The sequence below is a fragment of the Colius striatus genome, chromosome 13 (assembly GCF_028858725.1).
Source record: "Colius striatus isolate bColStr4 chromosome 13, bColStr4.1.hap1, whole genome shotgun sequence".
In the NCBI taxonomy this organism is placed as follows: domain Eukaryota; kingdom Metazoa; phylum Chordata; class Aves; order Coliiformes; family Coliidae; genus Colius; species Colius striatus.
The window spans coordinates 1845476-1872453 of NC_084771.1; the positions used below are offsets into that span (position 1 = coordinate 1845476).

Here is a 26978-nt window from a genome sequence, read left to right on the forward strand (position 1 = left end):
TGCCAAAGCAGCTCCCACCTACATCAGCTCACACAGGAACGTGTCCAGGAGAGTCTTGAAGAGCTCCAGAGCAGGAGCCTCCACACCCTCCCTGGGCAGCCTGGGCCAGGGCTCCCTCACTCAAACACTCAAACAGTTTTCCCTTATGTTTCAATGGAACTGTTTGTGTTGCAGCTTCATCCCATCACCCCTTGTCCTGCCACTGGATACAACAGAGAGAAAGTGCTGCCCCAAGCTCCTGACACCCACCAGTGAGAGATTTGGAGCTATGAATGAGCTGCCCCCTCAGTCTCCTCCTCTCCAGCCTGAACAGCCCCAGGGCCCGCAGCCTTTCCTCACAAGGAAGATGCTCCAGTCCCCTGAGCATCTGGGTGGCCCTGCACTGGCCTCTCTGCAGCAGTTCCCTGTCCCTCTGCAGCTGGGGAGCCCACAACTGGGCACAGGACTCCAGCTGAGGCCTCAGCACATGTGGCAGAGCAGAGGGGGAGCAGAAGCTCCCTGGCCCTGCTGCCCACACTCTGCTGGATGCCCCCAGGCTGCCATTGGCTTCTTGCCCACGAGGCCACGTTGCTGCTCATGGGCAGTTTCTTATCAGCCAGCACTGCCAGGTCTGTCTCCTGGAGCTGCTCTCCAGCAGGTCACCCCCAGCCTGGCCTGGTGCAGGGGGTTGTTCCTCCCCAGCTGCAGGACTCTGCCCTTGCCCTTGTCCTACAAGAAAAATGAACATTACCAGTGACTTCATCAAGTGGAAACAGCCTTGATTAACTGCCTTGCAGATACTAATCCAAATAACCTAAGGCTTCCATCCTGAGTCACCTTCTATTGCTCTGAAACCCCCCTGACAGGATTCTGCCCCTCTTTAGGCAGGGGGGAGAGATTCCTGGTGTGTGTCTCACAGAAAACTTCAGGACCCAAAGAAATGTGTTTCTCTCAAGAGATTTTTTTTCTCCAAATGTCAAAAAGTTTTATTTTCTATGAAAAGAAGGAAGAACTGGAAGCAGACAAACATGAAACAGAGCAACCACAGAGGTAACACTGCTAATGGCACTCTCTAAGGATCCAGGTACAACACACAGGGGTTCAGGCTCTGGAGACAGGACTTGCCCTCAGCTCCCTGAAGCTGGATGGGGGATGAACAGTGAACCTGACACATTCAGACCCTCATCTACCAGCAAGAACTGACAACTCTGTGAAGTTGCTGTAGCTGTGGAGGGGGAAAGGGGGATTTGTTTTCTTGCAAGGAAATAGGGAGCACGATGCTATTTGCCAACAGCAGACAAATGCTTTGGAGTTGTTTGGGCAGTTCTGCTCCCCATCCCCTCAGCAGGGATCCTCACTCTCTGCCAAGAGGCATAAAGAGGTGCCATTGCCTTGTTTGAAACAGGCAACAAAATACTGTTATTGGGCCACTGCCCCAGTTTTGGAGCCTCTGCCAAGTGTTGAAAGCGAAGCAAGATGCAGATAGCACATGTCTTTCCCTGGTTACACCTCCAAAGACAAGGCTGAGATCCCTCTCTCCAACACCACAAACAGCACCTTTTATGCTTCCATTTTCCCCTTGACTATGGAAAAGGAAACACACACTTGTGGATGGGGCTGCACAGGCCAGCACAGGGACAACAGCCTTGACTGCCACGTAGCAGAAGTGTCCCCCCATGACAGGTTTCAGCTGCCACAGGGCTCCAGGGCTGATGTCCAGGGACTAATCCCTGCAGCAGGGCCAGGTTAGCATGAGCACCTGCCCAAGTCTTTGCCTGTGGCTCTCAGGCTGCTTTTGCAGCTTCTTATTCACCAGCTGCCTCCAGGCTTGCCCTGGTGAAAAGCTGGCTCGTGGGTTTTACTACATGACAGGGCAGCAGCAAAAGCAAGACCACAATGTGGACACAGCCAGTGTCTCTCAGACCCCAAGTGCAACTTTATTTCTAGACAAGACAGAAAAATAGAAATAGGTCATGAGAAACCCAACATTTCTGGGTGATTTTGGAGAGAGCTGCCTCGAGGGTCCGTGCCTCACACACACACACACACACACACACACACAGACTGCACTAGGACACCTTCATTTTGCCTTTCTCAGGACTTGCTTCGTGGCTGAGGGGCTGCTCGTCCCCGTTCACTGCCAGGATCCTCTTGTCCAGGGGCTGCTCCTCGGGCTGCCGGGCGATCAGCAGGCGGCAGGTGAGCAGGATCCCAAAGACCAGGGCGTGGGCGTAACGTTTGAGGGGGTCACCCACCAGCTGGTGGAAGAAGAGCACGGCCAGCACGAGGAGGAGGAGGAGGAAGTTGGCCACGTCCTTGGGCCGACCGGGCACCAGGGTCATGACGATGCCACACGCCACTTCCAGGGCCCCGATGCTCTTGCGGAGGAGGATGGAGCTGACTCCCATCTTCTTCAGCATGGGCAGGGCCCGCACGTAGCTCTTGTAGGCTCGTTTCTGCAACCAAAGAGGTTAACAGGGTAGGACACCAGCATGTGAGAAAGTCAAGGGGAGAAGGGGCTTCCACTGACATAAGCTGCTGTGAAATGTGAGCTAAATCATGGAATGGTGGGGGTTGGGAGGGAGCTTTAGAGCTCAGCCAGCCCAACCCCCTGCCAAAGCAGCTCCCACCTACATCAGGTCACACAGGAATGTGTCCAGGGGGGTTTGAATCCCTCCAAGGAAGGAGCCTCCACACCCTCCCTGGGCAGCCTGGGCCAGGGCTCCCTCACTCAAACACTCAAACAGCTTCTCCTTATGTTTCAATGCAACTTTTATGTTTAAATGGACCTCTAAATGGAACTCACAGACTCCCCTGGCACAATGTCCAGTCTGTAGCCCTAAAGCTCCCATTGGAAGGATATCAAAGAGGATCAACCTGCAGTTCCCCCTTTATAAGCTGCTGTCTCCTCACTGCAAAAAGTCCTGCAGACTGGCACCCACTGGTGGAGCTGGGACCAGGCATTCCTCCTCCTGAAACCTGAAGTTATAATTGCTGGGATCAGCAATGCAGAACCACGCTGATAAAACAGCTACAAAAGCACCTGAGAGTCCCTCACCTGTTGTAACAGGGTGTGTAAATAACACACCTGGTCCTTGCAAAGCCCAGGCACGGCAAGTAAAAGCAGGAGTCTCTTTCTACCTTGAGGCAACTTGGAATACCCTTCTTGGGGGGAGGCAGTACGGGCTTAGCACAGGTCTATCCATCAAAGCTGAGACTCCCCAGCCTCATCCTGTGCTCACATGCCCTCATGATCCTTTCCCTCCTCAGATGAAAGCAAGCTGACCTTTGACATGGTTTGCTCCCTGCTTTCTGCTGCATTTAGAAGCAGTGTTAAGTTGCAAGAGTCAGCCTCCTTCCACGTCTGCTGCATTGTTTCAGGGAAGAAACAACCTCTGTCCTTACACACCTTTCAGGTTCTTGCATGTGAACATCAGGGACTTATTGCTTTTGATTGGAATCTCTTCCTTTTCCATCAGGTATTTCCTTTTCCCAATGAGGTTTTAATAAAGCTCCTGCTTATTGGAGACACTTGCACTCAAGTACACTCTCCCTGCAGGTACTCCTGTCACTGTGCTCTCTGCTTTCTAATCAAAGAGAGGGAAATGGAAGCCAAAGCTCAGGCACAGAGCTGTTCAGCCCTCAGGTTTCCTTCCATGTGGATTTGGAAACCTGCTCTATGGACACACAGAACTCCCCCCACTTCTCTGTCAGTTTTGCTGCTGCTTTCTTAGGAGGAGCTGCCACTCCAGCCCTGGTTGAAAAACAAACAGCACTGTCATTTTTGCTCCTGAGTGACTGGAGACGTCCTGGCACAGTGAAGTGTGTGCACCAAAGGATGCATTTCCAACCTTCAGTGAACAAAACCTTCAGTCAGAGCATTTCAAAACACCTATGAAAAAAAACATAGCTTTTAAAAGCAGTGTCCTGTCAGCACATGCTGGAGCACACAGGGGAAAGCTGCAGGTTTGGAGGTGTGGGCAGGTGACAGAGGTTGTCTCTTTACTCAGGGCAAGAAGCCATCTTTATGGATCAGCAAGATCAGGTTTGCACCATCTCCATTACATGACAGACCACCCTGGTATGCAGCACAGGAGAGGCCTGACAGCCTAATGAGCCATATGTTACAATATGGGCTATGAAGAGTGATGGTGCTGTGGAATAGCCCCGTGCCTCTGCTTTCTGGCTGTCACATCCTTCCTACCTGCAGGCCTGACTCTTGCTGAAGCAGAGAAGGACAGAGAAGTGAAATATCTCACACAGCAAGGATTTTGCAGTGTTTCTAAGCTCTCAGTGCTTTTATCTGTACCTTATGCAGCAGAAGCTTAAGAGCTTTGTTTGCTGGGCATTTGAGCTCAGCCTTTTTGCTCCTGAGCTACTTGTTGTTGCTTCTCCTCTGTGAGATCCCTGTGCTGCCATTCAGATGTTATTTGAGAGCTAAGGGAAAGCAGCTGGGCAGGTGGAACAAAGGGAGAGGAGAGAATGTGCTGGAAATTTCCAGCACTATTTTTGTTTAGGGGCACAAAAAGTGATAGCAAAGCTTTTCAGCCACTGCAACAAACATTAAAGGACAAGGAACGTGGCAGCCAGTCCCTTGCCTGCCTGCAGCTTGCAGACAGCAAAGCTCTGCAGCAGGGTTGGCCCTGGGCACAGAGGAACACAAACTAGCTCACCAAGCTGCAAAACGCACACACTGGCTTCTCCTTCCTCTCCTTTCCCATTAGGCAAGGGGAGGAGAGGCTCATTCCCCAGGCTACAGAGAATAACAAGGTGACTCCTACCAGCTAAGACTAGCACAGCATGAATTAATCCCTGCACGAGGCTGGTGAGGCAGGGCCAGCCAGCGGCATCATCCTTGCTTGAAAGCACAGAGCCTGGGGGACGCCCCATCCGACTACCCGAGCAGACATCTGTTTTTCCTACCCCCGGTGCAGGAGGTGGCTGTGCTCCCCGGGACCAGCTGGCCCTGGCTGCCTCCTCCATGCAGCACACCCGTGTCCCCATCTTTTGCCGGGCTGGGCTGGGCTGTCCCCTCCCCGGCCGGCCGGGCAGGAGGCACGGGCAGCATCTCCCGGGCGCTGCGGCTGCTTTGTTTCTCTCTGCGTCCACCGAAAAAGAAGAGAGAGAAGCTTGTCGCGGCTGCGGGCTGCAGAGCAGCCTCTCTCTGCCCATCGCGGTGCCAACGAGCCCGAGGGCAGAGAGCTGAACGCGTCTCCCTGCGTGCCGCCGCACTCACCATCTCATTGTAGGCATCTCTGCTGAGCCGGGGCGTCAGCTTGATGGTCCCCATAAAGACAAAGAAGAGCCCCAGGGCCACCGAGAGAGCGACGATGGTGATGGTCCTGGGAGATGCCATGGAGAGGCCAGAAACTGCTGCTGCCAAACGATCCTTAGCGAGGCTCTGTGGCTCCGGCTGCCATTGAAGATGAGGAATAAAGCCGCAGCGGTTGCGAGGAAGGCAGCGGGAGGGGAGGGGGGATTGAGCCTCCCCCGCGCAGCAGCCGCCGGGTCCTAACGCCCTGCAGCCGCAGCTCCGCAGCCTCCGCTGCCACCAGCCTTCGCAGCGCTGCCACCAGCCTCCCTCCCGCTGCCACCAGCCCCCTCCCTCTGCCACCAGCCCCCTCCCTCTGCCACCAGCCTCCCTCCCTCTGCCACCAGCCTCCCTCTGCCACCAGCCCCCTCCCTCTGCCACCAGCCTCCCTCCCTCTGCCACCAGCCTCCCTCTGCCACCAGCCCCCTCCCTCTGCCACCAGCCCCCTCCCGCTGCCACCAGCCCCCTCCCTCTGCCACCAGCCTCCCCCCGCTGCCACCAGCCCCCTCCCTCTGCCACCAGCCTCCCTCCCTCTGCCACCAGCCCCCTCCCTCTGCCACCAGCCTTCGCAGCGCTGCCACCAGCCTCCCTCCCGCTGCCACCAGCCTCCCCTCGCTGCCACCAGCCTCCCTCCGCTGCCACCAGCCCCCTCCCGCTGCCACCAGCCCCCTCCCTCTGCCACCAGCCCCCTCCCTCTGCCACCAGCCCCCTCCCTCTGCCACCAGCCCCCTCCCTCTGCCACCAGCCTCCCTCTGCCACCAGCCCCCTCCCTCTGCCACCAGCCTTCGCAGCGCTGCCACCAGCCTCCCTCCCTCTGCCACCAGCCTCCCTCTGCCACCAGCCCCCTCCCTCTGCCACCAGCCCCCTCCCGCTGCCACCAGCCCCCTCCCTCTGCCACCAGCCCCCTCCCTCTGCCACCAGCCCCCTCCCTCTGCCACCAGCCTCCCTCCCTCTGCCACCAGCCTCCTCCCTCTGCCACCAGCCTCCTCCCTCTGCCACCAGCCCCCTCCCTCTGCCACCAGCCTTCGCAGCGCTGCCACCAGCCTCCCTCCCGCTGCCACCAGCCTCCCCTCGCTGCCACCAGCCCCCTCCCTCTGCCACCAGCCTTCGCAGCGCTGCCACCAGCCTCCCTCCCGCTGCCACCAGCCTCCCTCCGCTGCCACCAGCCCCCTCCCGCTGTCACCAGCCCCCTCCCTCTGCCACCGGCCCCCTCCCTCTGCCACCGGCCCCCTCCCGCTGCCACCAGCCTCCCTCCCGCTGTCACCAGCCTCCCTGCCACTGCCACCGGCCCCCTCCCGCTGCCACCAGCCTCCCTCCCGCTGCCACCAGCCTCCCTCCGCTGCCACCAGCCCCACAGCCCGCCCCCGGAGGCTGGCACCGAGCCGCTGGATGGGATGCGGGGCGGCACAACGCGGTGCAGGGCACAGCGGCGGCGGCAACACGGGGACGTGTCCTCAGGAAGCTGCTGGGGAGGAAAAGTGGCCGGAGACGACACTGGCAGCCTTGGGTTTCACGTGCTCACGCACAGCAAACTGCATGTGGCTCGGTGGATTTGCCCCCAAACCCCCACAGGAGGTGTCTTGTCCCTGTGTCTCTGCTGGAAACTGATGCAGCAAAAGGATGTTGAGGCCACTGGGCCACCCTCCATTGCACAGGCTTGTTCTGTGTATTCATCTCTCCTATGGATGAATAGGAGAAAGGAAAAGTGGGAAGGTTTCCCCAAACCTCTGATACTTGGATCTCTCCTCTAATTTGCCACAAATTATCTTTAGCCAAAAGCAGAGCTAGGCTAAGCTGAGATCACAGACTCACAGCATGGTGGGGGCTGGAACAGACCTTTAGAGATCATTGAGTCCAACCCCCTGCCAAAGCAGCTCCCACCTACATCAGCTCACACAGGAATATGTCCAGGAGGGTCTTGAAGACCTCCAAGGAAGGAGCCTCCACACCCTCCCTGGGCAGCCTGGGCCAGGGCTCCCTCACTCAAACACTCCAACAGTTTCTCCTTGTGTTTCAATGGAACTGTTTGTGTTGCAGCTTCATCCCATCACCCCTTGTCCTGCCACTGGATACAACAGAGAGAAAGTGCTGCCCCAAGCTCCTGACACCCACCAGTGAGAGATTTGGAGCTATGAATGAGCTGCCCCCTCAGTCTCCTCTTCTCCAGCCTGAACAGCCCCAGGGCCCGCAGCCTTTCCTCACAAGGAAGATGCTCCAGTGCCCTGAGCATCTGGGTGGCCCTGCACTGGCCTCTCTGCAGCAGTTCCCTGTCCCTCTGCAGCTGGGGAGCCCACAACTGGGCACAGGACTCCAGCTGAGGCCTCAGCACATGTGGCAGAGCAGAGGGGGAGCAGAAGCTCCCTGGCCCTGCTGCCCACACTCTGCTGGATGCCCCCAGGCTGCCGTTGGCTTCTTGCCCACGAGGCCACGTTGCTGCTCATGGGCAGTTTCTTATCAGCCAGCACTCCCAGGTCTGTCTCCTGGAGCTGCTCTCCAGCAGCTCACCCCCAGCCTGGCCTGGTGCAGGGGGTTGTTCCTCCCCAGCTGCAGGACTCTGCCCCTGCCCTTGGTGACCCTCAGCAGGTTCCTCTGTGCCCAACTCGCAGGCTGTCCAGCTCTCACTGCCTGGCAGCTCAGTCTCTGGGGAATCAGCCAGTGCTCCCAGTTTGGTACCAGCAGGGAACTCACTGAGGGTCCCTCTGTCCCCTCATCCAGGTGCTTGATGAAGATGTTGAACCAGACTGGCCCCAGAACCCATCCCTGTGGAACTCCACTGGCCACAGGCCTCCAACCTGACTCTGTGCCATTGATCAGCACCCTCTGGGCTCTGTCATTCAGCCAGTTCTCCATCCACCTCACCTCCACTCATCCAGCCCACACTGCCTGAGCTTTCTGATGAGGGTGTTGTGGGAGACAATGTCCAAAGCCTTGCTGAACTCAAGGCAGATGACATCTGCTGCTCCCCTTAAACTAACCAGCCGATTATGTCCTGGTAGAAGGCATCAGGTTGGTCACACAGGATTTCCCCTTGGTGATCGATGTTGACTCCCCCTGGCAACCATTTGATCCTTCATATGTTTAGTGGTGACATTCAGGATGAGTTGTTGCATCACCTTTCCAGGGATGGAGGTCAGGCTGACCAGCCTGTGGTTTCCTGGCTCATCCTTCCAGCCCTTGTTGCAGCCTGCAGTGACATTGGCCTGTCTCCAGCCCTCAGGCACCTCGCCTGTGCTCCATGATTGATCAAAAATGATGGAGAGAGGCTCAGCAATCACATCAGCTGCTCCCTCAGCACTCTCGGATGAAGAGCTGAAGAGGGAGGAAGGTGTGGAAGGAGAAACACTGAAACCTCTTCATTTTGTTTCATAGAAAAGTCTTTCTTGTTGCCTCCAACTCAGCCCTGTGACTGACAGCAGTCCAATGCTGGTTTGCGAGGTTTGTACAGGAAACATTTCCCTGAGCCCAAAAGTCAGCATTTGCACAGTGAAGTGGGAGGATTTCTAGTTCACATCCTTCCTCCATTCCAAGTTCACTTGAAGCCCACCCGAGGCAGCCTGGAGGCAAACAGGGACCTCAGGGCATGGCAAGAGCAGACAATACAATGGGGTTTAGTAGTTTGCACTGCCAATGATGGGAAAACCCCACAACACCAGGGAGAAAGTGTTTCCAGGCTGCTTTAAGCAACAGCTTGAGAGGTTTGCAGGGGAGAGGTGTTAAAATCATAGAGAGAACCTTTTAAGCCCAGAAATCCCAAGTGTTTCCTTACAGAACAGTGGAGTTGGGTGACTGAGGCAATCCACAGTCAGAGCAAAAGCCAAACTCTTTATTTTGACACAGCTTTCAGGAAAGTAAGTTGCAATCCTGACTGCTCCAGTCTCCAGGGCAGTAGGAGGTTGCTCCCCAAGGGCCTCCGTGTCAGCGGGTGAACAGCAGCACCAGCTCACAATGAGCAGTGTGAGGAAACAGGTCGAAAGGTACAGCCAATGTGGGGGCAAATGGCTTTCCTGCCAGCTTCTTCCCTGGGTCAGGTGGGCAGCACAGCCTGAGGAAAGCACAGAGCTGCTTTTAGACCAGTAGCAGAACCCTTCCCACCATGATGTGTAGCACAAGAGCACGGAGGATGCTGTGAGGAGGTGTCCTGTGTCCAGCTGACATCCCTCAGCCTCTGCACCAGCCCCTGTCTGAGCTCTGCAAGCATCAATACTGAATCTCCAACCAGCTCTGAAAACTTCATGGACAAGCTCAAGAGTGAGTGGCAGGTCTGAAGCTCCTTTGAGCCATCCCAGCTGGAAGATGCTTAATGCCCTTAGGGAAATAATCCTCAGCACTACCTTGGGTTACCTGCAGACAGATTTATCACCTGCAAACAGGCCTTCCCCAGGCTTAGCTATAAGATTAACCCTGAGCAGCTGACTAATGCCCTCAGCTTCTCTTCATTGCCTAGGAACAAACCTTCCCTCAGTGAAGGACCCTGTCTCCCACACCCAGCTGTGCTGCTGTACTGGGGGAAGGCTGCACAATTTGCTGGTTTATCTTCATGTATCATGATGCTGGTTTATTTTCTGTTCCTTACTGATGCCCCAAAGCATTCTGCTGGAACATGAAACCCCAAGAACACCCAGTACCAGCCAGTGCAGCTTGCAGGTCAACCCAAAGCAACACAGAGGCACAAACCACTTCTGGCTACACGTTGCTTACTCCTGGATCACACCTGCAGAACTCCCCTGGTGAAAACCCCCCTAAGGTCAGTTTATGTCCTTGTCTGAGCATAACAGGGGCTGTCACTAAGGCCAGGGGAAAGGAAGAGAGTGCTCACTCAAGGAAGTTCCTCATGGCTTCACCCTCTGGCTTGCAGGAGATGTAGATGAGCTTCTGGATGGATCTGCAGTTTCGGATGGCTCGTACAACCCTGTGATCTGCAAAAACAGACCCTGTGCTCTCCCCAGTGCCCCAGCAGCACTGTGAGCTCTCCTGAAGCAATGGCTGCACAGCAGGCACCACACAACTGCACTGCACTGCCACAAACACAGGGTAAAACTAATCTGCACCTTTTGCCATGTCCTGTCTCAGGTGCTCTTAGGTCTCCTAGGAGCCAGGGATGAGCCCCACACTGACAGCACAACCCATGTGGCAGGGCAGAGAGTGGGAGAAACCCCTCTTCCCAGGGGGGTGAAGGATGAGAGGAGAAATGTTACTTAAATAATCAGTGGCATGTAGAACTACCCACACACACTTGTGAGGCCACATCTGGGCACCAGGACCAGCACACACTGGAGTGAGGTCAGTGAGACCACTGAGGCATTTAGAGGGCTGGGGCACAGCAGGCACAGAGAGACTGGGAGAGGGCTGGGGTTATCCAGCCTGGGGAAGGGAAGGTGAGCTGGGATCCATTTGCTACCTTCAGGGGCCTCATGGGGCTTTACAGAATGATGGAGCCATCATCCTGTCAGAGATGCACAAGAATGGGGGGAGAGGCAACAGATGCACTACAGCAAGGGAAATGAAATCTATTGGGGAGAACATCTTCAAGAGAGAATATCTACCCTAGGACACATCCCAGCTCAACTAGGCTTCAGAGCCCTGTGCAACCTTGCATACTCTGCAGTTGGCCTTGTTTTAGTTGGGAGACCACAGACATCCAAAGGCTCCTTCTCCCCTAAATAATCCTCTGAGTCTACAAAGGATGAGGAAAAAGGGTCAGAGCCATGTGCTTTAAAGAGAAAGCACGAAAACAGCAGAGTCTGGGGGATTTTAGCTGCTGTCAGCAACAAGGTGAGGAGGTTCAGAGCCAGTGTAAGCAGGTTGCACAGAACTTGTTCTTAATTCTCTGTCCTCAAGAGGAAAAGAAAGAGCAAGTTGTCTCACGCAGCCCAGCCCGAGAGGGGTTCACCACAGCAACCAGGGGCTGAGCAGCCTCCCACGACGCCAGGAGTTGTGGTAACACAGCCTCTGCCTTGCCACTGTGAAACTCACAGTTGGAAATTCCTGCAAAGCAAAGAGCATCCACTGAACTGAGCAGTGAGTCTCACCAGATGTCAGGTGTAAACGGGCAGCCCCTGTCCTGGGGGAGCTCAGTGGGATCCCTCCACTCACTGCTGCTGCTGATTCTTCAGCAGATTGAAACTTAGTCAAACTCACCATTGAATGCAGCATTCCACCTGGCATCCTCTATTGCCTTCTCCACCACCTCAATACCAATAATCTTGGACACTTGGTGAGCCAGAGTGAGACCAATTGTGCCTGGAAATGAGGGAAACATCCATGTTGAAAAAGAACAATCCTTTAGCTAGTGGGGAGCATTGATGGTGCATCATCGTGGCTGGGGGTCAGGAGCTTGGGGCAGCACTTCTCTCTGTTGTACAAGGGGTGATGGGATGAAGCTGCAACACAAACAGTTCCATTGAAACACAAGGAGAAACTGTGTCAGTGTTTGAGCGAGGGAGCCCTGGCCCAGGCTGCCCAGGGAGGGTGTGGAGGCTCCTTCTTGGGGGTCTTCGAGACCCTCCTGGACACGTTCCTGTGTGACCTGATGTAGGTGGGAGCTGCTTCTGTAGGGGGTTGGGCTGGATGAGCTCTAAAGGTCCAACCCCCACCATTCAGTGCCTGTGTGATTCTATGGCACCAGCTCTGGGGCCCAGGCTCATGTGGCCACTGCTCACCTGTTCCACAGCAGATGTCGAGGAGGGTGGTGTCCCCATCAACCTGACTCAGCTCCCCAACTGCCTGGTACAGAACTTCTGCTCCTCCCGTGTTCACTTGGAAAAAGGCATCAGGAGAGATGCGAAACTTGAGGCCCAGCACTTCCTCAAAGATGTGAGGTTGTCCATGGAGGAGCTGGAAGGGGGACTGCTCGTGGGAGCAGCGTGTCATGGTGCTGGCAGAGCACACAAAAGCTGCTGTTAGAAGGTAGCAGAGGCAACTGCTGAGGCAGAAGAGGAGACTGAGGGGGGAGCCCATTAATAGCTACAAATCTCTCACTGGTGGGTGTCAGGAGCTTGGGGCAGCACTTTCTGTTGTATCCAGTGGCAGGACAAGGGGTGATGGGAACTGGAACACAAACAGTTCCATTGAAACACAAGGAGAAACTGTTTGAGTGTTTGAGTGAGGGAGCCCTGGCCCAGGCTGCCCAGGGAGGGTGTGGAGGCTCCTGCTCTGGAGCTCTTCAAGACCCCCTGGACATGTTCCTATGTGAGCTGATGTAGGTGGGAGCTGCTTTGGCAGGGGGTTGGGCTGGATGAGCTCTAAAGTCCCTTCCAACCTCACCATGCTTTGACTCTGTGATTTCCATTTCCATTCCCAGGCTGCTCATGTGCAGGGGAGGATGGTTCTCTCCCTGCCAGCTTTACTTCATGTGACCCTTCCAATGGGATCAAAGTATTTTGATTCTTTGTAAGGGATCTGTACCTTGCACAGCCTGGAACTCCTCTGAAGGATCAAAATGACTTCACAAGGCTGCAAGCCCAGGGTCTGTTCCCCAGTTTTGCTGCTAATGTGATTTACCCTCTTGGGAAAGTCACTCTAGTTGGTTGTTTTTCTTTAGTTTCCCAGGCTTACAACTTCAAGAGGTAGAGCCATTGTGTATTCAGCTACTTCAGCTCTGGAAAGACAAAGCTGTGGCCACCTTAAAACCCCACCTGCAAGAGGCATCAGACATCTGCCATCCCCTTCAAGCACTCCCTGAACTGGTAACGTTTGGTCAGAGATGGGGGGGGAAAAAGGAGGTGGCTTTACTTCCACTCTTTCCCCATGTCAAGCCATAAATACCTCTCTTGGAAGTAAAGTGAAGTCAAGGCACAGACTGTTCCAGGCCCACACGTGAAGAACTCCTTGAGTGATGCTTTGTGAGCAGCCAGAGCCTCCTGGAAAGAGCAAGGAAGGACAAGCTGTCTGCAATGAAACACTTCTCCCCAGAAATACACCCAGCAAGCCCAGCTCAGCCTGCTGTACCTCCTGCCAGGAGCCCTGTCCTCCACACACTCACCTGGCCCAGCTCCTGGGGGTGGAAGGTGACGATGGCCATGGTGTGGCCACGGCTGCTGGTGCGCACCACGAGCTCCCGCCAGTGCCCGCCTTCGGAGAACAGGATGCAGGGCTCCAGGGGGGAGCAACGGATGAACTCCTCATAGCACTGAGGGCAGAGGAAATGCACTTGCAGGGAACAAACACAACTGCCCTGGCCTTGGCATAGCTCTGTGCACCACAATGGGTGGCCCTTCCCCCAGTGGCATCTGCTTTGGGCTGGTTTCTTTGGCTCCTTCCAAGGTCTTGGAACGGAATCATTTGCATCTGGGATTCGTCTGCACTTTGCTAGATTGGCAGGAGTCACTTGGGTCACTTCTCTTTAGGGCAGTTTAGAGGCTGCAACATTAACACTCAAGTAGGTTTCTGTCAACCAGTCAGGCCTGAAAGCCTGAAGATGGATCTCAAGCCACAGCATCCCTAAAACGACATGTTCTCCTAAGGAAGAGTTGTGGCAGCCCCTCTGTTCCACCATCTAGGGACACACAAGACTTGTTTACTTACCTGGGCTACCTGTTTGTGTTTTGAGGGTATGTTCTCCAGGTGGTTGGCTTTCACACAGACAATATTTCTTGCTGGAGAGAGAAAGACAGGTATTGAATTGGTTAGTTGCAGGGGACATAAACCACTGCAAGCCACCTGCCATGCTGTGGAGAGACCTTCCCCCTGAATCCTCCCATTGCCCAAGAGAAGAAAGGTAAAAGCAACAGCTGGTACCTAAGTGCCCCAGGAAATCCTGTGATGTTCTGGGTACCTGTGGTCTGCAGGACCTGCCAGAGTTCCCTTTACCCCTGATTACTGCCACTAACTTCCATGAAGAGGTTGGAGCTCCAGCAGCTTTTTAAATGTCCTCTCAGAAGCTCCTGAGACTGTTCTTAAACAGAGACAAGAGCAGAGTGAGCTGCTTTGCTAACTGAGGAATACTGGTGTGGGCTTAGAGCAGTCAAGCAGTTTAGGTGGCCTAGAACAAACCATCCCCACTTCAGTTTAAATGCCAAACTTCTGCTGGCAGGTACAGTGCACCCATGGAATTCTTGTTTCAATGAGAAAAGCACCCAGTGAGCACTCCAGTGCCTCTTGCTGAGGAAGCTGACAGGCAAAACCTTGTCTGGATGGTGTGAAGGAGTTCCCCACTGAGCAGCCTGGGAGGGGCACACAGCTCACATCTGACCTGCACACAACCAAACTGTCTCACACATCCCAAATGCTCCATGGTTTGCTCTGCTGCCTATGGATGGACACAGCCCACCACACTCTCCCTGCTCAGCCCAAGCTCCTGGAGTATGCCAAAACCCACAGGAACAACACAGCTAAACCCTGGAGGAGCTGCTCCCACAGCTGTCACCCTCACTGCTGTCTTAGAACCTGGTGTTTCTTGTGAAGCTCATGAACTGAGGTTTTCAAATCGCTGCTCTGGACTTGGCCAGCAGTTTTCTACTCAGCTCCTCATCCAGCACTGACCTCTGCCAGTTCCCACATACAGCCCCACAGTTTTGGGGTTGCCATCTGGGCCTTGGTTCACAGAGAAAGTCGATTTGTTCCGGTAGCCGTTAACGATGGGCTGAGGGAGAAAAGAAGGGAAAGCACAACCTCAGCTTAAAAGTCATGCAGGAAAGGCAAAACTGAGCCTGGCTGTTCTGGTGGCAACACAGGAAGACACACAAGAGCACCAAGCACAGAAATGGAGCTTGTGTGCAGGACAGCTCTCTGTGACAGGATTATCAGGGAAGGCCTGGGCACAAGCACTGGGCTCGTTTCCCTCTCCAGCAGTCCCAGGCTGCAAAGCAGGAGCCAGCAAGGACTGCCACAGACACATTCTCTGCCTCCAAGGAGTTCAGCACTCAGGTGAGCTTGTTGGTGGCTCAGGGGGAGCAGCATTCCCAGGGGACACTCACCGAAGGGACCACAGGCTGCAGAGGACAGCACAGCTCCTGCACATCTGTGCCCAGCTCCTCAAGATGAGATGTGAGCGTCTGCAAATGCTTCCTCTGGCTTTCATACTTTACCTGCAGAGCCAAAACCACTCTCACAGGACCACACAACAGTGGGCAGCTCCTCACCCCCCACCCCTGGCAAGTCCAACAGTGCAAGTGGGATATAGCCCCAGGGAAACACTGCCCTTGTCATCACCACAGCTGCCTGGAGCAACAGGGAGACACAAATCCTGTCTCTGTGGTCCCCAAGCACTGGCCTGGAGCCCTTGGTCCAGCACGAAGCTTCAGCATAGCAGTTGTCCAGGATCACTGTGTGAGTGCCCATCCTCTGGGCTGTTGGTGATCACACTCACCACTCCCAGGGAACCTGCTAGTTCCATCCTCTGCAGGAACTGAAGCAGCAGTAGATGGGCTCTGAAGAGTTTGCTGCATTAAGCAATGAAGATGCTGGGGACTGCTGCTCATAGGGCACAGGAGAGGCAACTGAGGCAAAACAACAGAGAAAAGTCCATGTAAGCACATCTTACCTGCAGCTGCTCTTGATAGGGAAGTCTCCACAATGGAGTTACTGCATTTGCCAACCTGGAGAACACAACAAGGAGACAGTGCCCAGATGCTGTCAGCAGGCTGTGGCCCCACCAGGCAGCCACTCGCCTCCTGCTGTCGCCAGAGGCTCTGTGGGTAGGACTGTTCTGGTACAGCTCTGCACCACAGCTGCCTGTGAACAGCCCAACTCCCCCTCATGGCACTTTCCTGCTGCAGAATCACAGAGTGGTGGCAGTTGGAACAGACCTCTAAAGAGCATCCAGCCCAGCCCCCTGCCAAAGCAGATTCCCCTACATCAGCTCACACAGGAACGTGTCCAGGGGGGTTTGGAGACCTCCAGAGCAGGAGCCTCCACACCCTCCCTGGGCAGCCTGGGCCAGGGCTCCCTCACTCAAACACTCCAACAGTTTCTCCTTGTGTTTCAATGGAACTGTTTGTGTTCCAGCTTCATCCCATCACCCCTTGTCCTGCCACTGGAGATAACAGAAAGTGCTGCCCCAAGCTCCTGACACCCACCAGTGAGAGATTTGGAACTAAACCAAAATGACCAAATCTCCAGAGGACAGACTATGCCTTTGGCAGAAGATTGACCAGTGGTGCCTGGGTGTCACAGGCAACCCACATCTCTTTCTGATCCCCCTTTACAGCACAGGGCCAGCAACAGCACTGTCCCTGCACAGGGACCCAGAGGGGCCCTGCCAAGCCCTGCCTGACAGCTCCCTCCAGGCCGGTGCACAGAGCACTCCAGTGGTGCTGGGGCAGAGAAACAGCCCTGGAAACAGGCAGAGAAGGGGAAAATAGCACAGACCCCGTTGTATCCTCAGCTGTGCTCTCTTGCTCTCCCTTTGCTCATCCCTTGCTGCTCCACACACAGCTCAGATCCCATCACCGTGGAGCTTTCCTCCAACAGAACAAGATGCTTCTCTCATCCCTCGCTGCATCCATCCTGCATCATCTACCTGCCTGTGCTTCCAGCCAACACAGCACTTCAGCTGATGCTGAGGGAGATTAAACCCCCCACGGGGAAACAGCCAGTGTGTGTGTGCAGTGGGCAGAGAACGACAGGCTGCCCGCTCCCCCTGACCTGCCGAGACAGAAACCTGGGAACTGCCACTGCTCACACCTGAGGCAGGACCAGCGAGAGCAAAGCACAGAAAAGCTGATCTCAGGGGGAACAAACCCCAAACCGACCAGAACCCCAAACCCCAGCCAGGGATGAGGTGGGTGTGATGCCAGCGACCATCACTGTCCCATCACTACCCACCAACCACGGCCCCGCTGAGCCCCTGCACAACCTCCCTGCACAGCTCTGGTGCTGTTCTCGCCTGCCAGGACTCTGGGCCGTGCTTCCAAAGCGCCCAGGGCCAAGTGCCTCCGGGTACAGAGCTGCGAGACACACGCACCGTTACTTTCTCTGTGCCACCACAGCAACGGCTCAGCTCCCGATCCTGCGCTCCCGGAGCTTTCTGCTCGCCCTCTGCCCCACCCGCGTCCCCGGGCCCAGCCCCAGGCAGCCGGCGCAACCCCTGCTCCCGCCGCTGCCGGGCCGGGCCGAGCCGAGCCGAGCCGAGCCGCTGCCGTGCCGGGCAGAGCCGCTGCCGGGCCAGGCCGAGCCGCTGCCGTGCCGGGCAGAGCCGCTGCCGTGCCGGGCCGAGCCGAGCCACTGCCGTGCCGGGCAGAGCCGCTGCCGGGCCAGGCCGAGCCGCTGCCGTGCCGGGCAGAGCCGCTGCCGTGCCGGGCCGAGCCGAGCCACTGCCGGGCCGAGCCGAGCCGCTGCCGTGCCGGGCAGAGCCGCTGCCGTGCCGGGCCGAGCCGAGCCGAACCGCTGCCGGGCTGAGCCGCTGCCGTGCCGGGCCGAGCCGCTGCCGTGCCGGGCCGAACCGAGCCGAACCGCTGCCGGGCTGAGCCGAGCCGCTGCCGTGCCGGGCAGAGCCGCTGCCGGGCCAGGCCGAGCCGCTGCCGTGCCGGGCCGTGCCGTGCCGGGCAGAGCCGCTGCCGTGCCGTGCCGTGCCGAGCCGCTGCCGTGCCAGGCCGCCGGCGCGGCGGGGAACAGCCGTACCTCTCCTCCCAGCGGTTGCCCGCCGGGCCATGGCCCTGCCGGGCCTTTCTCTCCTCGGCCGCGGTGTGCTCCGGCCGCGGGCCGCGCTGCCCCCCGCGCAGGCTGCTCAGGAGCGCGCTGCGAGGCCGCAGGGCCCGGCGCGGCAGCCGCGGCGCGCAGCACAGAGCCATGGCGGGCCGCAGCGGGGCGCCCCGGGGCCGCAGCCCGGCCGGCCCGACCGGCCCCAAGCGCAGCGAGCAGCGGCAGGCGGAGCGGCCGCCCGCGCCGGGACACCGGCGGCCCCGCAGCCTCTGCCGCGGCCACACGCGGCACAGCTCACCGCCCCGCGGCTGCCGGCACACGCTGCCATCCTCTGCTTACCGGGGGCCTCCACGAACCTTCCACACGCACCCAAAATCACCTGCACCCGTGTCCCAGGATGCTGCTTTCACACGCTGCCCAGCCACACACGGCCCCTGCTCCCGGCTTGAGCTCTACGCAGCCAGTGCTTGCCCTCTAACAGCGTCAGGGCACAACAGCCCCTTTGCTCGGATGACCACCACATCACCTGCTAAGGACAGTTCCGTCTGGGTTCCTCGGCAAGCAGAGGGTGGCTCACAAGTCACTTTGGAGGCACGGATCTGTAGTCTTGCTTCACAGCACGGCACAGCCAGAGCTCCCTTCGCTCCATCGTGACACCCAACTCTGAACTGAGCGTTTCTCAACTCTCACTTGAGCTCAGGCAGAAACCCCACACCCAAACCAAGCTCCCTGTGGGAATGAACTCCTCTGTAAACGGTGTGGGAACTAAAGCTTTGCATCTGGGCTGGGAAAATGCAGCTTCGGACTGGCTTCAGTGCAGAACGCCACAGCAAACACTGGGAAGGGGGTTGGAAAGCCTCCTGTGTCTACAGCCCACGAGGAAAGCCAGAGGCACAGCTCACACCAGTGTCCCAGCACAATCACCTCTTGCCTCGCTCTCCTCTCCCCAGTGCTCAAACGGCACTGCTGCCTCCCCAAAGCCTCAGCCTTCTGGGCAGCGTTTGCTGCAGGCCTTTGCTTCAGTCACCAGCAGCTGGGGGCACAAGAAGGGCTCTTTGTGGATGGGACACCCACGATCACTTGGGGACCACCGGGGCATCTCTGGTCTCCCGAATAAAGCAGCCCCTGAGATCACAGCTCTGTGCTGGAGAGAGACTGGGCCAGGCCCACAGGCAACAGCCGGGGGCACCAAAGGTTCATCTGCTTTCCAGCCTGAAGAGTGGCCTTTGGCACCTGGAAGAGGCCCCAGGCAGCAGGAGGCCAGAGGCAGAAGCGCCCAGGGGCATCAGGAACAGCCCCCGAATAGAACTGAGCACTGGCTGAGCCAGCAACTCGCCCCCTCCGCCTGCCCCATCCACGCTGGTCCCAGCTGCCAGCCTGTGCCCTGCTGCCTTTGCCACCCGCAGGCTGGTTCTCTGCCTCAGGAACCGCTGCCAGGCTCCCAGCAGCAGCCCCCAGGCACCCCCTTGCAGGGCAGGACCCGCTCCCTTAGTCCATCCCAGGCCTCCCCCGCGTGGGCTCCCCTGCCCTGCGGGTTGTCTTCAGCAGGGGAAAAACACCTCAGGCATCTCATTTTATTGTGGTTCTTTCTTTTGAAGAGCAGCTGCAGCCTCGCTGCGTTCCAGCCCAGCAAACACGCGACCCCCGCCCCGCGGCCCATCTCCTCCCTGCGCCAGTTCCCGCCTGCAGGCGCCAGCCAGCTCTTCAGGGACAGCTTCGGGCCGCTCCCGCCCCGCCGCTTCTTCTCCTCAAGCGCCACGAGGGCCGGTGCACGCAGTTTACGAGGAAGCGACGCCGAGCAGCAGCTGCCCGCGGCGGCCCCTCGCTCCTCCCCGGCGCCCGGTCCACGGCCGGCGCCGCTCACAGCCCCTGCCCGGCGGGGCTCAGCATCTCCTGCAGCACCAGGTGCAGCAGGTGGTTCTGCTCGGCGCTCAGCAGCGGCCACAGCTCGGCCTGCAGCGCCTTCAGCGCCTCCGCGTCCTTCTCCTGGCACGCCAGCACGGCCGACTGCAGCAGCAGGAACAGCTCGGCCGGCAGGTAGCTCGCCGCCGCCGGCGGCCCGCCGCCCGCCCCGCAAGCGCAGCCGGGCCCCGGCCCCGCGCCGCCCTCCGCCGCCTCCCAGCAGTACTGCTCCAGCGTCCGCGCGTGCTCGGGCAGCAGCTTGGCGGGCGGCGGCTGCAGCAGCAGCAGCAGCAGCACCCGCGACACCTCGCAGCGCGCCAGCACGTCCAGGAACGCGCCGCCGGGCGCGGCCCCGCCGCCCGGCCCGGCCCCGGCCCCGGCCCCGGCCAGCGCCTGCGCCCGCGTCAGCGCCGCCAGCGCGCCCGCGTAGTCGCGGCCCAGCAGCAGGCACGAGGCGCGCTCGGCCAGGCAGCGCAGCGCCTCCAGCGGCAGCCGCGCCGCCGCCAGCAGCTCGGCCGCCCGCTGCAGCGGCGCGGCGGCGCGGGCGGGCCGGCCCGTGTCGCGCAGCGCGGCCGCCAGCTCCAGGCACGGCCCGGCCGCCAGCGCCGGCTGCCCCCGCTCCAGGTGCAGGCGGGCGGCGAAGGCGCCGCAGCTCTGCGCCGCCGCCACGTGCTCGCCGAAGCCGCCGCGCAGCCCCAGGCGCTGCCGCAGGTCCCGCTCCTGCCGCAGGAACAGCCGCGCCGCCTCGGCCAGGGCGGCCGCCTCGGCGGGCCCGTGGAACAGGCTCTGGGCGCAGCGCGCCACGGCCAGCTGGCACCAGGCCGCGTAGGGCAGGCTCTCCTGGGCGCGCAGCTCCCGCGCCAGCGCCGCGAACTGCTCCGCCGCCTCCGCCACGTTCGGCTTCCGCAGGAACCGGCGCCGCAGCTTGGCCGACACCAGCCGGTAGCGCGACAGGAAGTCGCCGTCCCCGCCGAGGCCCGGCCCGGGCCCGGGGCCGCAGCCGGAGCCGCCCGCCGCCGCCAGCATCGCGCGCGCCGCCCGCCCGCCGCGCCGTCACGTGCCCCGGGGGCGGGGCCGCCGCCCACCCACGCGCCGCCCCGCACCGGCAGCCACGGCCGCGGCGTCCCGGGGCCAGCGAGCGGCGCCCGGCCCCGTGCAGCCCCCTGACACCGCCACGGCCCCGTGCAGCTCCTGCAGCCCCCTGACACCGCCACGGCCCCGTGCAGCTCCTGCAGCCCCCCGACACCGCCACGGCCCCGTGCAGCTCCTGCAGCCCCCCGACACCGCCACGGCCCCGTGCAGCCCCCTGACAGCGCCGGGGCCCCGTGCAGCCCCCTGCAGCCCCCTGACAGTGCCACGGCCCCGTGCAGCCCCCGACACCGCCACGGCCCCGTGCAGCCCCCGACACCGCCACGGCCCCGTGCAGCTCCTGCAGCCCCCGACACCGCCACGGCCCCGTGCAGCTCCTGCAGCCCCCCGACACCGCCACAGCCAGCCACACTCAGCCCCTGCTGCTGGCTGCCTCACACCCATTCCCCATGTGGCTCTACATCTTCATATTCTCAGCTTCCAAAGCCCCCAGCTGCTGTGCCAGGGCCACTGCCATGGCACGGTGCCCACGAAGGGATCTGCCTGCCTCCCTCTGGAGGGACCTGCATCCATTCCCCTCCATCCCTTAGGTCCCAGGATGGTGATCATGCAGGATGGTGTGGGATCCTGCATGTCCTGTGAAGGGCAGGCTGAAGCCAGGGCAGGTTGAGGCCACAAGTATTGAAAGCAGATGCTTCAAGGAGTGAGAACTAAAAGCCCCTTGACGTGGGCAAAAGCTGGGAGAACTCATCTCCTGCCAGGGTAGCCCCATGTTGACAGCCCCAGCACTCAGCTGTGAGTGGCAGAACACCGCTGCCTCACCTGGGGCTCAGCTCTCCCCCAAGTGCCCAGCATCCCCCTGAGGGTAGTGCATGGTACAGCATGGGGTGCTTTAAGAGGCCTGTCAGGTTTGGCCTGTAGCTTGGCTCATGCTGGCATGAAGGAGCCAATTTGGAGAGCACAGGCCTCTGGGCTGGACTGGTTCTTTCCTCAATTCAACTCTTTCACATCGGTTGCTCTGTGGTTAGTGCTTGTTCTGGAAAGTGGGCGCATGGGGCACGTTGAAGGGCCTGCATCAGCACAAACACCTGCAGATGCAGCTCTCCAGGGCCAGAAGGGGAAAAAACCATCAAGCCCACATGGCAGAAGCAGTGAAATCATGGAGGGCATTTGTCATGGTGAGAGATGGCACCAGTGAAGGCTTATAGGGGCCCTGGCAAGAGCAGGAACTGCTGTCACAGGAGGGGGAGGAGCTGAGAGCGGTAGGTGACACTGGGGCAGTGTTCCTTGCTCTGAATCACTGAGATGTTTTTGTTATGGTGGTGAGTGTTGGGGAAGAGGGGCCAGGGGTGCTGAGCCTGACTGACTCAGGCTGGGGCTAGGGCTGGTTAGGAAAAGCTGTCCAGGGGCTAGGCACACAGAGCCCTGGGCTCAGCAAGCACCCAGGACAGGTAGGGACATCCTCCACACACAGAGGATGATGTGCAGGCACTGTGGCACACTGTGCACACTCAGGCAAACTGGGACAGCCCTGTAGTAGTCACAGGCACACACACAGTGTGTCTATCACTGTACCAACTCTCACTCACATGGGAAGGTCACACTGCCCTGCAGTTGTACATACCTGCACATATCTATCCATGTGCATACAGGCACCACACACACACAGTGCTGCATCTGCCTGTGTCCACGCTCAGGCCGTGCACAGCCCTTGCAGGGACCTGCACAGCCCCCCAGGTAAGAGGCGCTGTGGTGGGTGCATGTGCAGGCACACACAGATGCTGCAAGGACACAGCTTGAAGCAATGAGGTGGCTGCTGGCATCACCCCTGTGCAGCAAGCCAGAACTGTGGATGTGAGGCACTCAATCTGTGGTGGGTTCCAGCTGGCTCTGCCACCTCTGTCCTAAAGCACCTGAGGCTGGCTCTGCCCTGCTGGAGATGGATAAAGGAGCAAAGGAGGCTGTTAGAGAAGCTGTGGCAGGTGGGAAGGAAGTTGGAGGGTTTGCAGTTGTCACTCAACATCATGGAAAGCAGGAAGGGGAGTGAAGGGTTAGGAACTAGAAGGAGTTGGGCCACCCTTCCCATCTCAGTCCAGGGCACATGGGAGCTCATGGGCATGCAAAGTGCATCTGGGGTCAGTCCTCAGCTGGGCCAGGCAGAGCCAGAGCAGCACAGCTGCAGTGTCTCCCAGCCTGGAGCTCAGTCTCTGCCTCCCCTGGCTGTAGGAGGAGCTCTGTGGTCTTGCCCCAGGGACAGAAAAAGCAGCTGTGGGTAAAATGCTGAGGAGAAGGCTGAGACCAAAACCACAGGGACACACAGAGGCAGGCAGCAGGCAGGGTCAGAGCTCCAGCACAGCCCAGCAGCAGCACCGTGAGGGCACCCCGGGCACTGTCACTGCTGGCCCCCAGCCCACAGCCCTGCCCCTGCCCAGCACCAGGATCCCCAGGGGGAGAAGGCACGGACAGGAGAGAACTGGGCAGCAGGGAAGGGGCCAGTGGAGGGGCCTTGTCCCAAGGCAAGCCTGGGTATCTGAGTGAGAGCAGCAGCACAGCGAGGGATGTCCCAGCCTCAGAGGGGATGGTACCTCAGCAGTGTCCCTCAGCAATGCCAAGATGCCCTGATGTATCACCCTGCAGAGGGCTGAATTCACGTGTGCTATACCCAGCTGGCTGCTGATACGCAATCAACAATGGATTTTGTCCTGCTGAGGAAGCCCAGGGTTCGCTCTTTACTAGGATGGGGTTCCCTAGCACACAGCAACCAGTCTGCCACTTGTCTCCCACCCTTCCTTGGCAGAGGGTGGCACGGGACAGCGCCAGAGAAGGCAGGAGAACAGGCAGTTGGCAGATGTGGGAGAGCAGAGTGCTGCCGGCAGCCCAGGCCAGCCTGTGGCATGAGCGGAACAGGAGTGTGCCATGCAAACGGTGGCCTTCACCTCACATTTTGGGGGACCACAAAGGTGTTTGCAGTAAGCTGGAGCACGGGGGAACCAGAGAGGTGCTGCAGGGGTCCTCAGTACACCCGAGTGACGGTGCCTCTGTGCAGCCAGCGCACGCTCCAGCACCCGCTGCGTTCCCCTTTCCAGACCTGGTGCCCTCTCGATGGAGTCTCTGCGCACGCCGCTTCTGCCAGCCAGCTCTGAGAGCACAGACACAGCAATTCCTGCTGGCAGATCCAAGACATCCTGCCCTGGCTTCAGCCTGCCCTTCACAGGACATGCAGGATCCCACACTATCCTGCATGATCACCATCCTGGGACCTAAGGGATGGAGGGGAATGGATGCAGGTCCCTCCTGAGGGAGGCAGGCAGATCCCTTCGTGGGCACTGCGCCTCAGCAGTGGCCCTGGCACAGCAGCTGGGGGCTTTGGAAGCTGAGAATATGAAGATGTGGAGCCACATGGGGAATGGGTGTGAGGCAGCCGGCAGCAGGGGCTGAGTGTAGCTGGCTGTAGTGGTGTCGGGGAGCAGCAGGGGCTGCCTGGGGCAGTGGCAGTGTTGAGGGGCTGCATGGGGCCATGGCGGTGTCGGGGGCTGCACGGGGCCGTAGCGGTGTCAGGGGGCTGCACGGGGCCGTGGCACTGTCGGGGGCTGCACGGGGCCATGGCGGTGTCGGGGGCTGCACGGGGCCGTGGCGGTGTCGGGGGCTGCACGGGGCCGTGGCACTGTCAGGGGGCTGCAGGGGGCTGCACGGGGCCCCGGCGCTGTCAGGGGGCTGCACGGGGCCGTGGCGGTGTCGGGGGGCTGCAGGAGCTGCACGGGGCCGTGGCGGTGTCGGGGGCTGCACGGGGCCGGGCGCCGCTCGCTGGCCCCGGGACGCCGCGGCCGTGGCTGCCGGTGCGGGGCGGCGCGTGGGTGGGCGGCGGCCCCGCCCCCGGGGCACGTGACGGCGCGGCGGGCGGGCGGCGCGCGCGATGCTGGCGGCGGCGGGCGGCTCCGGCTGCGGCCCCGGGCCCGGGCCGGGCCTCGGCGGGGACGGCGACTTCCTGTCGCGCTACCGGCTGGTGTCGGCCAAGCTGCGGCGCCGGTTCCTGCGGAAGCCGAACGTGGCGGAGGCGGCGGAGCAGTTCGCGGCGCTGGCGCGGGAGCTGCGCGCCCAGGAGAGCCTGCCCTACGCGGCCTGGTGCCAGCTGGCCGTGGCGCGCTGCGCCCAGAGCCTGTTCCACGGGCCCGCCGAGGCGGCCGCCCTGGCCGAGGCGGCGCGGCTGTTCCTGCGGCAGGAGCGGGACCTGCGGCAGCGCCTGGGGCTGCGCGGCGGCTTCGGCGAGCACGTGGCGGCGGCGCAGAGCTGCGGCGCCTTCGCCGCCCGCCTGCACCTGGAGCGGGGGCAGCCGGCGCTGGCGGCCGGGCCGTGCCTGGAGCTGGCGGCCGCGCTGCGCGACACGGGCCGGCCCGCCCGCGCCGCCGCGCCGCTGCAGCGGGCGGCCGAGCTGCTGGCGGCGGCGCGGCTGCCGCTGGAGGCGCTGCGCTGCCTGGCCGAGCGCGCCTCGTGCCTGCTGCTGGGCCGCGACTACGCGGGCGCGCTGGCGGCGCTGACGCGGGCGCAGGCGCTGGCCGGGGCCGGGGCCGGGGCCGGGCCGGGCGGCGGCGCCGCGCCCGGCGGCGCGTTCCTGGACGTGCTGGCGCGCTGCGAGGTGTCGCGGGTGCTGCTGCTGCTGCTGCTGCAGCCGCCGCCCGCCAAGCTGCTGCCCGAGCACGCGCGGACGCTGGAGCAGTACTGCTGGGAGGCGGCGGAGGGCGGCGCGGGGCCGGGGCCCGGCTGCGCTTGCGGGGCGGGCGGCGGGCCGCCGGCGGCGGCGAGCTACCTGCCGGCCGAGCTGTTCCTGCTGCTGCAGTCGGCCGTGCTGGCGTGCCAGGAGAAGGACGCGGAGGCGCTGAAGGCGCTGCAGGCCGAGCTGTGGCCGCTGCTGAGCGCCGAGCAGAACCACCTGCTGCACCTGGTGCTGCAGGAGATGCTGAGCCCCGCCGGGCAGGGGCTGTGAGCGGCGCCGGCCGTGGACCGGGCGCCGGGGAGGAGCGAGGGGCCGCCGCGGGCAGCTGCTGCTCGGCGTCGCTTCCTCGTAAACTGCGTGCACCGGCCCTCGTGGCGCTTGAGGAGAAGAAGCGGCGGGGCGGGAGCGGCCCGAAGCTGTCCCTGAAGAGCTGGCTGGCGCCTGCAGGCGGGAACTGGCGCAGGGAGGAGATGGGCCGCGGGGCGGGGGTCGCGTGTTTGCTGGGCTGGAACGCAGCGAGGCTGCAGCTGCTCTTCAAAAGAAAGAACCACAATAAAATGAGATGCCTGAGGTGTTTTTCCCCTGCTGAAGACAACCCGCAGGGCAGGGGAGCCCACGCGGGGGAGGCCTGGGATGGACTAAGGGAGCGGGTCCTGCCCTGCAAGGGGGTGCCTGGGGGCTGCTGCTGGGAGCCTGGCAGCGGTTCCTGAGGCAGAGAACCAGCCTGCGGGTGGCAAAGGCAGCAGGGCACAGGCTGGCAGCTGGGACCAGCGTGGATGGGGCAGGCGGAGGGGGCGAGTTGCTGGCTCAGCCAGTGCTCAGTTCTATTCGGGGGCTGTTCCTGATGCCCCTGGGCGCTTCTGCCTCTGGCCTCCTGCTGCCTGGGGCCTCTTCCAGGTGCCAAAGGCCACTCTTCAGGCTGGAAAGCAGATGAACCTTTGGTGCCCCCGGCTGTTGCCTGTGGGCCTGGCCCAGTCTCTCTCCAGCACAGAGCTGTGATCTCAGGGGCTGCTTTATTCGGGAGACCAGAGATGCCCCGGTGGTCCCCAAGTGATCGTGGGTGTCCCATCCACAAAGAGCCCTTCTTGTGCCCCCAGCTGCTGGTGACTGAAGCAAAGGCCTGCAGCAAACGCTGCCCAGAAGGCTGAGGCTTTGGGGAGGCAGCAGTGCCGTTTGAGCACTGGGGAGAGGAGAGCGAGGCAAGAGGTGATTGTGCTGGGACACTGGTGTGAGCTGTGCCTCTGGCTTTCCTCGTGGGCTGTAGACACAGGAGGCTTTCCAACCCCCTTCCCAGTGTTTGCTGTGGCGTTCTGCACTGAAGCCAGTCCGAAGCTGCATTTTCCCAGCCCAGATGCAAAGCTTTAGTTCCCACACCGTTTACAGAGGAGTTCATTCCCACAGGGAGCT

The 26978-nt window shown here is 60.4% G+C and overlaps 4 protein-coding genes across 5 annotated transcripts; 1 reads left to right on the top strand and 3 right to left on the bottom strand.

Moving 5' to 3' along the window:
* Positions 1–1899: 1899 nt before the first annotated feature.
* Positions 1900–5378, bottom strand: TMEM35A (transmembrane protein 35A). Of its 2 annotated transcripts, XM_062006880.1 has the most exons (3): positions 5216–5239; positions 4903–5078; positions 1900–2435 (listed from the first exon to the last, which is right to left on the bottom strand). In XM_062006880.1, the coding sequence occupies exons 2-3, from the start codon at positions 4981–4983 to the stop codon at positions 2049–2051; spliced, it is 468 nt and encodes a 155-aa protein (XP_061862864.1). In that variant the 5' UTR covers positions 4984–5078; positions 5216–5239; the 3' UTR covers positions 1900–2048. The 2 variants fall into 2 exon arrangements, with proteins under 2 accessions (XP_061862864.1, XP_061862862.1); XM_062006878.1 differs by lacking the exon at positions 4903–5078 and having other exon boundaries at positions 5216–5378.
* A 3714-nt stretch (positions 5379–9092) lies between these two features.
* TRMT2B (tRNA methyltransferase 2 homolog B) lies at positions 9093–18018 on the bottom strand. The gene is made up of 12 exons (XM_062006980.1): positions 17849–18018; positions 15771–15825; positions 15205–15315; positions 14771–14870; positions 13814–13884; positions 13272–13418; positions 13055–13149; positions 11950–12164; positions 11429–11530; positions 11156–11275; positions 10107–10206; positions 9093–9332 (listed from the first exon to the last, which is right to left on the bottom strand). The coding sequence occupies exons 1-12, from the start codon at positions 18016–18018 to the stop codon at positions 9206–9208; spliced, it is 1413 nt and encodes a 470-aa protein (XP_061862964.1). The 3' UTR covers positions 9093–9205.
* A 1411-nt stretch (positions 18019–19429) lies between these two features.
* On the bottom strand, positions 19430–20797 carry LOC133626586 (40-kDa huntingtin-associated protein-like). Its single transcript, XM_062006640.1, has one exon. It carries the CDS (start codon positions 20795–20797, stop codon positions 19730–19732), a length of 1068 nt encoding a protein of 355 aa, XP_061862624.1. The 3' UTR covers positions 19430–19729.
* A 3976-nt stretch (positions 20798–24773) lies between these two features.
* LOC133626577 (40-kDa huntingtin-associated protein-like) lies at positions 24774–26141 on the top strand. The gene has a single exon (XM_062006593.1). The coding sequence runs from the start codon at positions 24774–24776 to the stop codon at positions 25839–25841; it is 1068 nt and encodes a 355-aa protein (XP_061862577.1). The 3' UTR covers positions 25842–26141.
* Positions 26142–26978: the final 837 nt, after the last annotated feature.